At 34.7% G+C, this 16105-nt stretch overlaps 1 protein-coding gene across 1 annotated transcript in view; it reads left to right on the forward strand.

The window, feature by feature from the left end:
- LOC149806849 (uncharacterized) overlaps positions 1 to 16105 on the forward strand; it is a 65515-nt gene extending 49410 nt beyond the window's left edge. The window contains exons 18-22 of the mRNA XM_089975878.1: positions 2907 to 3025; positions 4800 to 4934; positions 7499 to 7580; positions 12184 to 12304; positions 15894 to 16105. Coding sequence (XP_089832004.1) covers positions 2907 to 3025; positions 4800 to 4934; positions 7499 to 7580; positions 12184 to 12304; positions 15894 to 16105 — 669 coding nt within the window. The remainder of the gene's footprint in view (positions 1 to 2906; positions 3026 to 4799; positions 4935 to 7498; positions 7581 to 12183; positions 12305 to 15893) is intronic.

The raw sequence follows: 16105 nt of genomic DNA on the forward strand, positions 1-16105 counted from the left end.
ATCCACTATCTCAGATAGCATACACTGTATCTATGTTTGTTTTTCCAGTGTCAATCAAAAATAAAATATAAAGAAGCAGACTATTACGGCAGTTTCTTATAAACTAAATCTGTATTTCATCAGACTTTGAAAACAGCATGATACATTATCATTGGAATTTTCATGTGATAGCTAATGTAATATTATACTTACTTATAGGTTTAGACCCACTGAAAACAACAGAGACCATGATCTGCCTTCACATAATGCAATAGCAGGTCAGGGCCTATGTTGTTTATGCTACTGATTACTCCTAAAAAACTGTATACACCCAGATCTGCTGGCACATCATGCAATATCAGATCTGGGTCTAAACAGTTTGCAGTTGAATTTAACTTGTGCACAAGTATATATGATAACTGAGACAGCAGAGATGGCAGATTATTCACCTCCTTATTATTTCATCAATCATATACATGATATCTTGAAATATTTCAAAACATGCCTTTTTTTCTCCTACAATTAGAATTTGATTCTTAGATCCTACACTAAAACAATAGTCATAAAACAGATAACATATAACATAATACAATTTTTAAAGGAGAACTTTAAAAATTCATTTTTTTTCCATTGCTTTATTTTATTACTTGAAAGTTTTTGAATAGCCCCATTCATAATTTTAGTGTTCAGATTTTGTAATCTACTGGCACTGCCCTTATGGAGATCACAAAAATGCCTGAGAAGAAAATCCAATTATTGAGAAACTTGAAATTTTTCTTGTTATGTTGTATATCAGTGGCTTATTCCAGGCTATTTGAAATGTTTGTTGTCATGTAGTATAGTAGTGGCTTATTCCAGGCTATTTGAAATCTTTGTTGTTATGTAGTATAGCAGTGGCTTATTCCAGGCCATTTGAAATCTTTGTTGTTATGTAGTATAGCAGTGGCTTATTCCAGGCCATTTGAAGTCTTTGTTGTTATGTAGTATAGCAGTGGCTTATTCCAGGCCATTTGAAATCTTTGTTGTCATGTAGTATAGCAGTGGCTTATTCCATGCCATTTGAAATCTTTGTTGTTATGTAGTACAGCAGTGGCTTTTTCCAGGCCATTTGAAATCTTTGTTGTCATGTAGTATAGCAGTGGCTTATTCCAGGCCATTTGAAATCTTTGTTGTCATGTAGTATAGTAGTGGCTTATTCCAGGCTATTTGAAATCTTTGTTGTTATGTAGTATAGCAGTGGCTTATTCCAGGCCATTTGAAATCTTTGTTGTTATGTAGTATAGCAGTGGCTTATTCCAGGCCATTTGAAGTCTTTGTTGTTATGTAGTATAGCAGTGGCTTATTCCGGGCCATTTGAAATCTTTGTTGTTATGTAGTATAGCAGTGGCTTATTCCATGCCATTTGAAATCTTTGTTGTTATGTAGTACAGCAGTGGCTTTTTCCAGGCCATTTGAAATCTTTGTTGTCATGTAGTATAGCAGTGGCTTATTCCATGCCATTTGAAATCTTTGTTGTCATGTAGTATAGCAGTGGCTTATTCCAGGCCATCTGAAATCTTTGTTGTCATGTAGTATAGCAGTGGCTAATTCCAGGCCATTTGAAATCTTTGTTGTTATGTAGTGTAGTAGTGGCTTATTCCAGGCCTTTGAAATCTTTGTTGTTATGTAGTATAGCAGTGGCTTATTCCAGGCCATTTGAAATCTTTGTTGTCATGTAGTATAGTAGTGGCTTATTCCAGGCCATTTGAAATCTTTGTTGTTATGTAATACAGCAGTGGCGTATTCCAGGCCATCTGAAATCTTTGTTGTCATGTAGTATAGTAGTGGCTTATTCCAGGCCATCTGAAATCTTTGTTGTTATGTAGTACAGCAGTGGCTTATTCCATGCCATTTGAAATCTTTGTTGTTATGTAGTATAGCAGTGGCTTATTCCAGGTCATTTGAAATCTTTGTTGTTATGTAGTATAGTAGTGGCTTATTCCAGGCCATTTGAAATCTTTGTTATGTAGTACAGCAGTGGCTTATTCCAGGCCATTTGAAATCTTTGTTGTCATGTAGTATAGCAGTGGCTTATTCCAGGCCATTTGAAATCTTTGTTGTCATGTAGTATAGTAGTGGCTTATTCCAGACCATTTGAAATCTTTGTTGTTATGTAATATAGCAGTGGCTTATTCCAGGCCATTTGAAATCTATGTTGTTATGTACTGTAGCAGTGGCTTATTCCAGGCCATTTGAAATCTTTGTTGTTATGTAGTATAGCAGTGGCTTATTCCAGGCCATTGAAATCTATGTTGTTATGTAGTATAGCAGTGGCTTATTCCAGGCCATTTGAAATCTTTGTTGTCATGTAGTATAGCAGTGGCTTATTCCAGGCCATTTGAAATCTTTGTTGTTATGTAGTGTAGCAGTGGCTGTTTGAAAGCTGAATAAGATACTTTTGATCTTGACTGAAATGTCAAGTCTATTGTGAACAACACTCAAGGGAGATTACTTTCAACATACAAACTGCGATGGTAAATCTGTGACTGTGCAGTTTGCAGCTGGATCTGATTTTGAAGTAGGTATATATGTTAATGAGACTTCTATCAATGTACTTTAACATGATAAGCATTATCATACAGCAGATTTTAGAGTCAGGAAGCATAGCAAACATCTTGATGACCAAGACTAATGGAAATTTCCCAACATTAGGCCATGGCATAATCTTTAGAAGCAGGCTATGTATCATGTCTCATGATATTTTACACCACGGTTTATTATACTGAGGGGGGTAAATGAAGGGAGGGGGGTAATAGCAGGGGGTAGTGGCAGGTGGGTAATTGACATGGGGGTAATGTTCTAAACTCAAATTTATCTGCCTATATAGGGAACCTGCCAGATGAGGTCATAATGTTTTGGTTTGATTGCAATTGGACATGATTTTTCAGATCACCTTTCAGAGGAGGGATGGAATGGAGACCAGCATTATGGAACTTGGAAGAAGATTGCATGAAACCTTTGAAGACCAGCTGGAATCAAACTTGCATACTTTTCATAAATCACATAGGTAAAGTAACTGTAATCTGTAATATGTCCACTTTTTGGTTTGGTATCATATATATATATATATATATATATATATATATATATATATATATATATATATATAAAGATGTTTGTCACTATTCAATCTCAAAATTGATTTGTTTTTTTTCTTCTTCCAATTTCTGACATTTGTTAGAATTAATTTAAAAAAATAAAATATAACTGATCTTACATTTCAGATAGGTGTATTATTATTATGGTTTAAATAAGTTTTTTATTTAATGTGTAAAGCATTATAGACTATGATGAACACATTGTCAATCCATGTGGTTTGTTAATACACTAAAATCTATCTATTAAGACCAACCCTCTGCTAACAAAAATCAAACACAAGACAGGTGGTCTCATAGCAGCTTTCTGTAAGATGATCAATTTTCAAAATTCAACATGATTTTAGAAGACAAAATATCCACAATTACTGTGCAGTGCCATGCATTTTATTCTTTATTCATAGTTCCTGTTGAAATATAAACACTGCATTTATTTCATCTTAAAATAATTTGGTATAGCAACAAAAATGTACATCTATCAAAAATACATTCACATTCATATTAGAAGATTAGGTCTGCACGTACTAGCATATGAAATACAAAAATTAACTAAGGTAAGGTAGTATTTATTTATCCTGTCCATAAGTTAACTTTAGATGTCTATAAATTTCATAGTTACTTCAAAATGTAAAACAAGAATTGCACAGTTAGCTATGATATAACACTTAATCGTCCCATCTATCAATTAGCTCTTTTGATGATGCTTGGGGTAGTTATGGAGAATATATATATATAGATATGAATATATATATATATATATATATATATATATATATATATATATATATATATATATATATATATATATATATAACAGGCTGTATCTCAATAAACAAAGGTTGTAACAGACTGTACTAACATGAACAGCTGACAGCTTGACAACATTTTGGTTGCTGTTTTTGTGATGGGGCCATTTGTAGCCATTTGGAATTGTTTATTTTGGCAAACTTATGGTTGCTGGTCACATAATGCAGCTGGTTGCACACAACATCACATTTATATATTAAAACCAATTCATGCTTGATGATTGTGGTTGAAAATGAAAGGTGGTCACTCATAGCTGCAGTCACTCAATGTCACTCAATACAGGTTTTACCTTATATTCCTGATTTTTGAGTAAAATTTGAATCAATTTTTTGTGATGATAGAATATTACTTACATACAATGAAGAAAAATTTATGACAGAATGGACTTTGAAATGGACACAGCTTAACTATTGCACTTTACATTTCCTCTTAAAGTATGGAGTTTGAAATTGACACAGTTTAATTATTGCACTTTACAATTTCTGTTAAAGTATGGACTTTGAAATGGACACAGCTTAACTATTGCACTTTACAATTTCTATGAATAAATTGACTTTGATATGGATAAAATTTAATTTTTGCACTTTACAATTTCTCTTATAACATTGACTTTGATATGGGCACAGCATAAATATTGCACTTTACAATTTGTATTGAAGTATGGACTTTAATATAGACACAGCTCGAACAATGCACTTAACAATTTCTATTTAAAAATGGTCCTTGATGTGGACACAGTTAAAATATTGCACTTTATAATTTCTATTAAAGTATGGACTTTGATATGGGCACAGTTTGAATATTACAATTTACAATTTCTGTTAAAATATGGACTTTGATATGGACACAGTTTAATTGTTGCATTTTACATTGTCGTAGGTATAATATTCATATAAACCAGAAGTGTGAAGGAAACATTGCCATGTGTACAGATTTGATAACTGAATTCACCTTGGATCACAGTCGTCTTCCAGTTGCCTCCCTTACTTCACAATCTTTGCATACAAGTAGCAGGTAAATCATAATGGATACTAAAAGAAATTCTCTCTCTCTATCTCTCTCTTTCACTCTCTCAGTCTCTATCTCAAAATGATCCATATTGGCCACATTTACAGTATCAGACTGTCAGAATTATCCGTATAAGGTGTATATAAACATTATACTTTTGAAACTGACCTACATCTGTTACTATAAGGTCTTTTATTTAGCTGCTATTTGACATGAACAACAAAGAATGCTTGTCTTTTATTGCAGCCCTACAAATACACAGATCAAAAATTTTTTTTTTTTGCTCAAAGAAGCCTGCTCTATAAACGAAATAATCCCCCCTGTATAAACTTACCTTGAGTAAACAAAAGGAATATTTGGCACAGCACATGAAGTTGCTCCAATAATTTGAATTAAATATTGCCAGTTTGAAATTTTATAATTTCTTAAGGCAAGTATTTAAAATGCTTTAATTCAACTTTGGTGGATGAAAATTCCTTAATCTGGAGGTTTGCTCTCAAACGTTTTACCTGCAGACCCAACTATAATGCCTTGATATATCTGACAGGCATGGTATGATGTGACAGACCCAACTATAATGCCCTGATATATCTGACAGGCATGGTATGATGTGACAGACCCAACTCTAATGCCTTGATATATCTGACAGGCATGGTATGATGTGACAGACCCAACTCTAATGCCTTGATATATCTGACAGGCATGGTTTGATGTGACAGACCCAACTCTAATGCCTTGATATATCTGACAGGCATGGTATGATGTGACAGACCCAACTCTAATGCCCTGATATATCTGACAGGCATGGTATGATGTGACAGACCCAACTCTAATGCCCTGATATATCTGACAGGCATGGTATGATGTGACAGACCCAACTATAATGCCCTGATATATCTGACAGGCATGGTATAATGTGACAGACCCAACTATTATGCCCTGATATATCTGACAGGCATGGTATGATGTGACAGACCCAACTCTAATGCCCTGATATATCTGACAGGCATGGTATGATGTGACAGACCCAACTATTATGCCCTGATATATCTGACAGGCATGGTTTGATGTGACAGACCCAACTCTAATGCCCTGATATATCTGACAGGCATGGTATGATGTGACAGACCCAACTCTAATGCCCTGATATATCTGACAGGCATAGTATGACATGACAGACCCAACTATAATGCCCTGATATATCTGACATGCATGGTATGACGTGACAGACCCAACTATAATGCCCTGATATATCTGACAGGCATGGTATGACATGACAGACCCAACTATAATGCTCTGATATATCTGACAGGCATGGTATGACGTGACAGACCCAATTATAATGCCCTGATATATCTGACAGGCATGGTATGACGTGACAGACCCAACTATAATGCACTGATATATCTGACAGGCCTGGTATGACATGACAGACCCGACTATTATGCCCTGATATATCTGACAGGCATGGTATGATGTGACAGACCCGACTATAATGCCCTGATATTTCTGACAGGCATGGTATGACGTGACAGACCCAACTATTATGCCCTGATATATCTGACAGGAATGGTATGAGGTGACAGACCCAACTATTATGCCCTGATATATCTGACAGGCATGGTATGATGTGACAGACCCAACTATAATGCCCTCATATTTCTGACAGGCATGGTATGATGTGACAGACCCAACTATAATGCCCTCATATTTCTGACAGGCATGGTTTGATGTGACAGACCAAACTATTATGCCCTGATATATCTGACAGGCAAGGTATGATGTGACAGACCCAACTATAATGCCCTGATATATCTGACAGGCCTGGTATGATGTGACAGACCCAACTATAATGCCCTGATATATCTGACAGGCATGGTATAATGTGACAGACCCAGCTATAATGCCCTGATATATCTGACAGGCATGGTATGACGTGACGGACCCAATTATAATGCCCTGATACATATGACAGGCATGGTATGACGTGACAGACCCAACTATAATGCACTGATATATCTGACAGTCCTGGTATGATGTATTCGACACTCGTTTGCAAAACATATATCAATGAAGTTTAAGGGTAAATATAACATCATTTTATGGTCTTTTATTCTGATTTCACATTTTGCCCATCCTTGTAAGCAACATTAAATACACACAATGCAAATTAATCATTCATTCAGCACAGTTATAAATTTCAGCTGTATCCAGATCCAGGTACATTTAAAACTAATCTCTGTCAGAATTTGATTTAAAAAGTCAAAGACCCAGAAATTAACTAATGAATCTCAGCTCTGAATTATCTTGTGAAAGATAAGACCTGAAATTAACCATAGTCACACATAATAGATGGTACTGTTTAGTAGTACAGTGTTTGTAGAGTATAACTTTGAAACGTTGAAGCACCATAGGCCCAAAGTTTTTGTTTAATTTTGGTTGTTTTTAGTTTTTAAGGTCCCAGACATGAGACTGTATTACAATGAGTCATTCAAGTGATGCAAAGTATTCAAGTACTGGCTTTTTAAGTTATAATGGCTTTACAGTATTTCATCTCTATATTTTAACAGCCTCCTGACAGAGGAAAAGCTTCCTGTACTGCTGGCTTTGGTGAAAGAAGAGAACATAACAGAAGGATCAGAATTTAGTCAGGTACATTTCTTGTAATAGAATAGAATTTTGGAGAAGATGAACAGTAAAGTTTATTTTGTATTTCAAAAACAGAGTGTTTCTGGAGACAAGTTAAGCTGTAGAAACTGCTAGTTAATCTGTTAGCAATACCCTCAGTTCATACTGAATATTCACTTAAATGTCCATAATAGATGTCATTAGTATTATTACGTGAACTACTTCCTGTAGTAATCACATCAATTCATATTGAATATTCATTTAAATGCCTATAATGGCCATGTCATTAGTATTTTTATAGGAACTACTTTCTATATTATTCCCATCAGTTCATATTGAATATTCAGTTAAATGCCTATAATGGTCATTTCATTAGTATTATTATAGGAACTACTTTCTATATTATTCCCATCAGTTCACATTGAATATTCAGTTAAATGCCTATAATGGTCATTTCATTAGTATTATTATAGGAACTACTTTCTATATTATTTCCATCAGTTCATATTGAATATTCATTTAAATGCCTATAATGGCCATGTCATTAGTATTATTATAGGAACTACTTTCTATATTATTCCCATCAGTTCATATTGAATATTCAGTTAAATGCCTATAATGCTCATGTCATTAGTATTATTATAGGAACTACTTTCTATATTATTCCCACCAGTTCATATTGAATATTCAGTTAAATGCCTATAATGGTCATTTCATTAGTATTATTATAGAAACTACTTTCTATATTATTCCCATCAGTTCATATTGAATATTTAGTTAAATGCCTATAATGGTCATTTCATTAGTATTATTATAGGAACTACTTTCTATATTATTCCCATCAGTTCATATTGAATATTTAGTTAAATGCCTATAATGGTCATTTCATTAGTATTATTATAGGAACTACTTTTTATATTATTCCCATCAGTTCATATTGAATATTCAGTTAAATGTCTATAATGGTCATGTCATTAGTATTATCATAGGAACTACTTTCTATATTATTCCCACCAGTTCATGTTGAATATTCAGTTAAAAGCCTATAATGGTTATGTCATTAATATTATTATAGGAACTACTTTCTATATTATTCCCATCAGTTCATGTTGAATATTCAGTTAAATGCCTATAATGGCCATGTCATTAGCATGGTGGTTTGAGATAGAGAATAACAGTGGCTTAATTCAGGTATTTCATGGACAAGCAAATAATTGTATCTTTGAAAGAAGTCATCAAATATAGGAGAGGAACAAGAGGATCAACGCACACCAGGTATTAACTTACTGCCATCTGTAGTGCATATTATCAGAATCTATCATTGACACAAGAGGTTCATATTTGGAACATAAGGGAGGTATACAGGCTGGGTATACAAAAATGTGAAAAAATTTATTTGGCATGTATGTACCCAGCAGGCAAACAGATGGAAAGAAAGACACTGACAGCAGAGAATCCATAAAATAGACCTTTCTATCAAAATATGTAAAAATACAGCACAGAATCCATAAAATAGACCCCTATATCAAAATATGTATAAAAAAACAGCACAGAATCCATAAAATAGATCCCTCTATCAAAATATGTATGAAAAAGCACAGAATCCATAAAATAGACCTCTCTATCAAAATATGTATATAAAAAAAACAGCACAGAATCAATAAAATAGACCTCTCTATCAAAATATGTATAAAAAAACAGCACAGAATCCATAAAATAGACCCCTATATCAAAATATGTAAAAATGCAGCACAGAATCCATCATATAGACCTCTCTGTCAGAATATGTATTTAAAAAAAACGGCACAGAATCCATAAATTAGATCCCTCTATCAAAATATGTATGAAAAAGCACAGAATCCATAAAAAAGACCTCTTTATCAAAATATGTATTTTAAAAAAAGCACAGAATCCATAAAATAGACCTCTTTATCAAAATATGTGTAAAAAAACAGCACAGAATCCATAAAATAGACCCAAAGGTACCTTTTCTCTTGAAATGTCTCACATTTACTTTGATGTAAGTTAAAACTGATAATATTTTTCTGTTTTACAAGATGCTTTTAAACTCATTTTTTATTAGAGAAACAAAATCCATGTTTTCTTCTCAAAGAAATATGTAAAATAATATGTGCTAAAAGTTATATTTGGTAACTTAGAGCAGTTTTTAAATTTGTTCATTAATCATTAAATTTCTGACCAATGAAATTTGCACTTTTTAAGCTGAGACACTTAATGTTAATTTTTTTTCTTCAAATTCATGTCATAGTTCTTTGCATACACATATCAAGATATTGCTGGCACATGTCATAGTTCTTTGGATACACATATCAAGATATTGCTGGCACATGTCATAGTTCTTTGCATAAACATGTCAAGATATTGCTGGTACATGACATAGCATACAAGGTGACAAGTCCAAAAAAGAGAATGTGTGGTTCTGGTTACATTGAAAAATAAATGTGGGGTGGGTAGGTCAATACAAACATTTGTTTCAGTTGGTCCAGATGAATTTAATTAAAGTATAAAACTTGAAAAAAGCATCATTTGCTTCCTCAAGTTAACTTTGATATAATATCCCTTTGTCAATTTTTTTTCTCGTTAATTTTTGTTGGTCTTTTTTCCAACATTTGGAGTTTTGTTAAAAAAGTAATGTAGGTTGGTAGTTAAAAATAGGGTTGGCTAGGTAACCAGAACCACACAATCTAAGTTGGCCTAAGTTAAACATTTTAGCTTTTATAACTACTTTCCTTTTAATCTCTGTCAGCCTTCTTTTGGGCCATCTTGCTTAGAGTGCAAAGAACTGTTTTCTTGCACAAAGTTGGTGGTGTATCAAGCTGCCTAATTTAAAATTTCTAAAACATAGATTATTCTAGTGAGACCAAAAGGGGCCATATTTTGGATAGCTTTAATAAATCGAAAAATAAGAATATCATTCATTTACCCTAACAATTTAAATGGAAGCTCATAGCAAAAGATGATTATCCACCTCCACCTCAAATTCATATTTGCATTTTTCACTTTTGAAGTCCATTTTGACACTCAGTGATGCACAAAGTTTACTCTTTCCTTATGTGATAAAGACATTGTATACTAAATATTGTTGCCATCCAGGTTATTTCTGAGATATTCTGCTTGCTTTGAACCCAGGATGTCTGTTGTTTTGGATGGCTAACTCTGTTTCCTAGCCAGCTATTGGTTTAACTGTCTGGACAGTCTGATGTAACTATGGAAGGTGTACTTGTAATTTCTAGAACAGCACCAATACAAAGCACCTAATAAATATATCCATATTGTCAATTATTAAACAAAAATAGCTGAAAAAGTCTCTTGACAGTCTTAAGTCAAGAAATTTTACACGAGCGAATTCCAATTATTCCTGCTATCTTAGCATATATATCATTTTGAGAACTCTGTGTTGAAATAAAAATATTGGATAGGTAAATACCTAATATTATTTACAGGGTAAATCATTTATCTATGCTACTATCTCATAACGACAGTATATAAAAATTCCATTAATTTTAATAATTTCAAAGGGTCAGGTCAACCTGAAAGATGGCAAACACTTTTTTCACAGGGGAGGTAAACCTGCCTGAAACTGAAAAAAATCCATATAATATGGACTCTGTTACCTAGCTTTTGTTTTTCAGACTAGCGCATTTAAATAATGCCATATTGAGGATGATTTCATGCAGGTCATTAAAAATCAATTTACTAAGGGTTAGATTTGTCCTTTTCTTTAAGGGAGACAGTTGGCATCAAATTGGAAATATCAATATTTATATTGGAGCACAATTGTATTGTGGGTTGTAAAGTTAGCAATTGGTGAATAAGTAAATAAAGGCAATGACCATCAAGATATTATATACGTCTATTTGGTGTTCAGTGCTCTATATTAACATACATTTAATTTCGAGTTTAAATCAGATGATTGTGGGAAATGATCAATAAACAGGATGCCATTTAGAATCCAGATTAAGCAAGGGGCATTAGTTTGATATCGCAGTAATACTGAAAAACTATTTTTTTGATGGCATATACTTCACCTAATGTTAAGATCTTGATGTATATTCTGTAAAAATTGTAAATCTATTTGAAAATTGAATGCTACTTCAGTGGCTCTCATTCTGTCACCAGTACTCTCCAACAACACAAACTTATCAGAGAGAATTGCAAAAGCCACCACTAAACAATTAGTTTTACATCCTTCATATTTTGACTCTTATTTACTACCCTGTATTCAATCTCTTGCTTCTTGAAATATTGCATAAAACCTTTGGACATTATGAGACAAGAGACTGGTTACCTGATTCATTAGTGATATCGATTTTAAGAAAATATAGATTTTATCTGAGAACATGCGGTTTGGACATGTTTTGAAAAAGTGAAATTCATGGGTGCATTTTTAAAATAGTGTACTTGCCAGCAGATTCTTCATTTTCCCAAAGTAAAACTGCTGATGCAGAACTAGTAACTTATGGTTATCCAGGGTATATAAGCACAAGACAGGTGGTGTTATGCAGAAAATTACTGAAAACCTTGGATACCCTGGTACCAAAAAAGCCACAACAATATAAGAAGCTACCAAACCTTTAGATTTAACCTGTGTCTTTTTATACACCAGGTTCTGACAAATGTGGCTTTCCAGTTGTACCGGGAAATGGTTGTCATGACCCTGAATGTCGATCAGTATGCAAGCTGGGCAGCTAGCTTCATACCGAAGAACTACAAAAGGGAGATGATAAGTAAGGTTTCATTTTGCTAATTGGGGATAGCATTTGGATAGTGCTTATATTTTGTTTGGTAGAAAGGGAGTGAGATGGTGCTTTTGTTTCATTTGGTAGAATGGGAGTGAGATGGTGCTTTTGTTTCATTTGGTAGAATGGGAGTGAGATGGTGCTTTTGTTTCATTTGGTAGAATGGGAGTGACATGGTGCTTTTGTTTCATTTGGTAGAATGGGAGTGAGATGGTGCTTTTGTTTCATTTGGTAGAATGGGAGTGAGATGGTGCTTATGTTACAGCTGGTAGAATGGGAGTGAGATGGTGCTTATGTTAAAGTTGGTAGAATGGGAGTGAGATTGTGCTTATGTTACAGTTGGTAGAATGGGAGTGAGATGGTGCTTCTGTTACAGTTGATAGAATGGGAGTGAGATTGTGCTTATGTTACAGTTGGTAGAATGGGAGTGAGATGGTGCTTATGTTACAGTTGGTAGAATGGGAGTGAGATGGTGCTTATGTTACAGTTGGTAGAATGGAAGTGAGATGGTGCTTGTGTTAAAGTTGGTAGAATGGGAGTGAGATTGTGCTTATGTTACAGTTGGTAGAATGGAAGTGAGATGGTGCTTATGTTTACAGCTGGTAGAATGGGAGTGAGATGGTGCTTATGTTAAAGTTGGTACAATGGATTTGAATTCTTTGGGATTTTTTTAACGTAGCTTTATCAATTTTTCAGTCATATCGCTACGATGTCTGCATTGTGGCAGTTTATAGTGATGTCTAGCACTGAGGCATCATGCCGCAGACATGTAGCATGATGTCCCACCCAGTCACATTATCCTGACACCAGGCCAACCAGTCCTAACACTAACCTCTTAAAGCTGAGCGCCAAGTGAGGCAGCTGTTAGTACCATTTTTGTAAGTCTTTGATATGACTTGGCCGGGGATCAAACCCATGACCTCCCGCATCTGAGGCAGACACTCTAACCATTAGGCCACCGGAGAGGTCTGGTACAATGGAAGTGAGATTGTGTTTCTGTTACAGTTGGTAGAATGGGAGTGAGATGGTGCTTATGTTACAGTTGGTAGAATGGAAACGAGATGGTGCTTATGTTTCAGTTGGTAGAATGGGAGTGAGATGGTGCTTATGTTTCAGTTGGTAGAATGGAAATGAGATGGTGCTTATGTTTCAGTTGGTAGAATGGGAGTGAGATGGTGCTTATGTTTCAGTTGGTAGAATGGGAGTGAGATGGTGCTTATGTTACAGTTGGTAGAATGGGAGTGAGATGGTGCTTATGTTACAGTTGGTAGAATGGGAGTGAGATGGTGCTTATGTTACAGTTGGTAGAATGGGAGTGAGATGGTGCTTATGTTTCAGTTGGTAGAATGGGAGTGAGATGGTGCTTATGTTTCAGTTGGTAGAATGGGAGTGAGATGGTGCTTATGTTTCAGTTGGTAGAATGGGAGTGAGATGTTGCTTATGTTTCAGTTGGTAGAATGGAAATAAGATGGTGCTTATGTTACAGTTGGTAGAATGGGAGTGAGATGGTGCTTATGTTACAGTTGGTAGAATGGGAGTGAGATGGTGCTTATGCTACAGTTGGTAGAATGGGAGTGAGATGGTGCTTATGTTACAGTTGGTAGAATGGGAGTGAGATGGTGCTTATGTTACAGTTGGTAGAATGGGAGTGAGATGGTGCTTATGTTTCAGTTGGTAGAATGGGAGTGAGATGGTGCTTATGTTACAGTTGGTAGAATGGGAGTGAGATGGTGCTTATGTTTCAGTTGGTAGAATGGGAGTGAGATGGTGCTTATGTTACAGTTGGTAGAATGGGAGTGAGATGGTGCTTATGTTTCAGTTGGTAGAATGGGAGTGAGATGGTGCTTATGTTACAGTTGGTAGAATGGGAGTGAGATGGTGCTTATGTTTCAGTTGGTAGAATGGGAGTGAGATGGTGCTTATGTTACAGTTGGTAGAATGGGAGTGAGATGGTGCTTATGTTACAGTTGGTAGAATGGGAGTGAGATGGTGCTTATGTTACAGTTGGTAGAATGGGAGTGAGATGGTGCTTTTGTTTCAGTTGGTAGAATGGGAGTGAGATGGTGCTTATGTTTCAGTTGGTAGAATGGGAGTGAGATGGTGCTTATGTTACAGTTGGTAGAATGGGAGTGAGATGGTGCTTATGTTACAGTTGGTAGAATGGGAGTGAGATGGTGCTTATGTTTCAGTTGGTAGAATGGGAGTGAGATGGTGCTTATGTTACAGTTGGTAGAATGGGAGTGAGATGGTGCTTATGTTACAGTTGGTAGAATGGAAATGAGATGGTGCTTATGTTACAGTTGGTAGAATGGGAGTGAGATGGTGCTTATGTTAAAGTTGGTAGAATGGGAGTGAGATGGTGCTTATGTTACAGTTGGTAGAATGGGAGTGAGATGGTGCTTATGTTACAGTTGGTAGAATGGGAGTGAGATGGTGCTTATGTTACAGTTGGTAGAATGGGAGTGAGATGGTGCTTATGTTTCAGAAGGCCTCAAGGAGATTAGTATTGTACTAATTGAGTTACTTTCTATACACAAAGTGTTATTATTAAATATTATTAGATTATTATTATTATTATTATTATTATTATTTGGTAAAGTGACAATGAATTTTGCTTACAGGGTATGTTTCATTTAGTTTTATTTTTAAAATATATCAGTAGTGGGTATAAAGAATTTTAAAATTAAATAACTAGACACTTTACTATATACTCTTTAATTAAAAAGATTATAAATCTGTACAATTTAGAATGGAGAGATCATTGAGATTTTAGTGGCATACATTCAAGATTGGGAAGCTAAAATAAAAAATAAAAAAAGTTTTTACATTTAAGATTGAGGATTAGATTTGTGTCATTTTACATTTTAGATTCAACTGTAAACACTTAAGTTGATATAATTTCAATTAATTGATGTTTGTTTTCAGAGTTGTAGATCCTTGAAATATCCATGCTGCCTTTTAAAAATGATCTTGTTTGTTTATTTTTCCATGTTGGTAAAATTTGACTCTTTCAGACCTGTTATGAAAAAGAATACATAAGTAGAGAACATTAGGGTTGTGTTTTCTCAGCATATATTTTAGTTTATTTTATACAAAGGTGTTTTTAATTTATTTTGAAACTTTTATTTAAAAAAATTCCTTGTAAAGTTAAATACTGTAAAGTTGTCATTTTTCACTGGTTACCAGATATACTCATTTATAGGTTGTGTCCAACTGCACAGACCCATATCTGCTATTGCATAATGCTTTAGCAGATCAGGGTCTATGCAGTTGTTTAGGTAATCAGTAGAACAGACAACATAGACACTGATATGCTGGTGCATTATGTAACAGTATGTCAGGATCTGTATTGATTGCAGTTGGACTTGACTTATAAGCAAATACGTAGGATACCAATGTTTTATGGTTGCTACAAACAACACATTTAAAGAACAACAATCATCCTTCTGTGAAAACAGTAGAAACTCTTCCTCAATCTTCAAATTTAAGTACTGATAAAAATTTAAGTTTTACAAAACCACAAAAGTGATATCCAAGAAAATACGTGAATGGACGGCATATCTGCTTTAATTTTCAGAGGATCCTTCGGAGCCTGACCCTTTTGGAATGTTTTCATATCCTCGACTGTGTATCATTCAGCTAGATGACCACCATCAGGCTGCATTCTACCCTCCTGTTCAGCAACCCAGACTACTGCATTACTCCTTTACTGAAGATGCAGTTATCAAGTTTGCCCAGGCCTTCCTAGCTGATCCTCAGTCGATGCTGATTGAAACAGACCATTTTTAA

Source organism: Sinohyriopsis cumingii, chromosome 1 (genome assembly GCF_028554795.1).
Source record: "Sinohyriopsis cumingii isolate HCF-2022 chromosome 1, ASM2855479v2, whole genome shotgun sequence".
NCBI lineage: Eukaryota > Metazoa > Mollusca > Bivalvia > Unionida > Unionidae > Sinohyriopsis > Sinohyriopsis cumingii.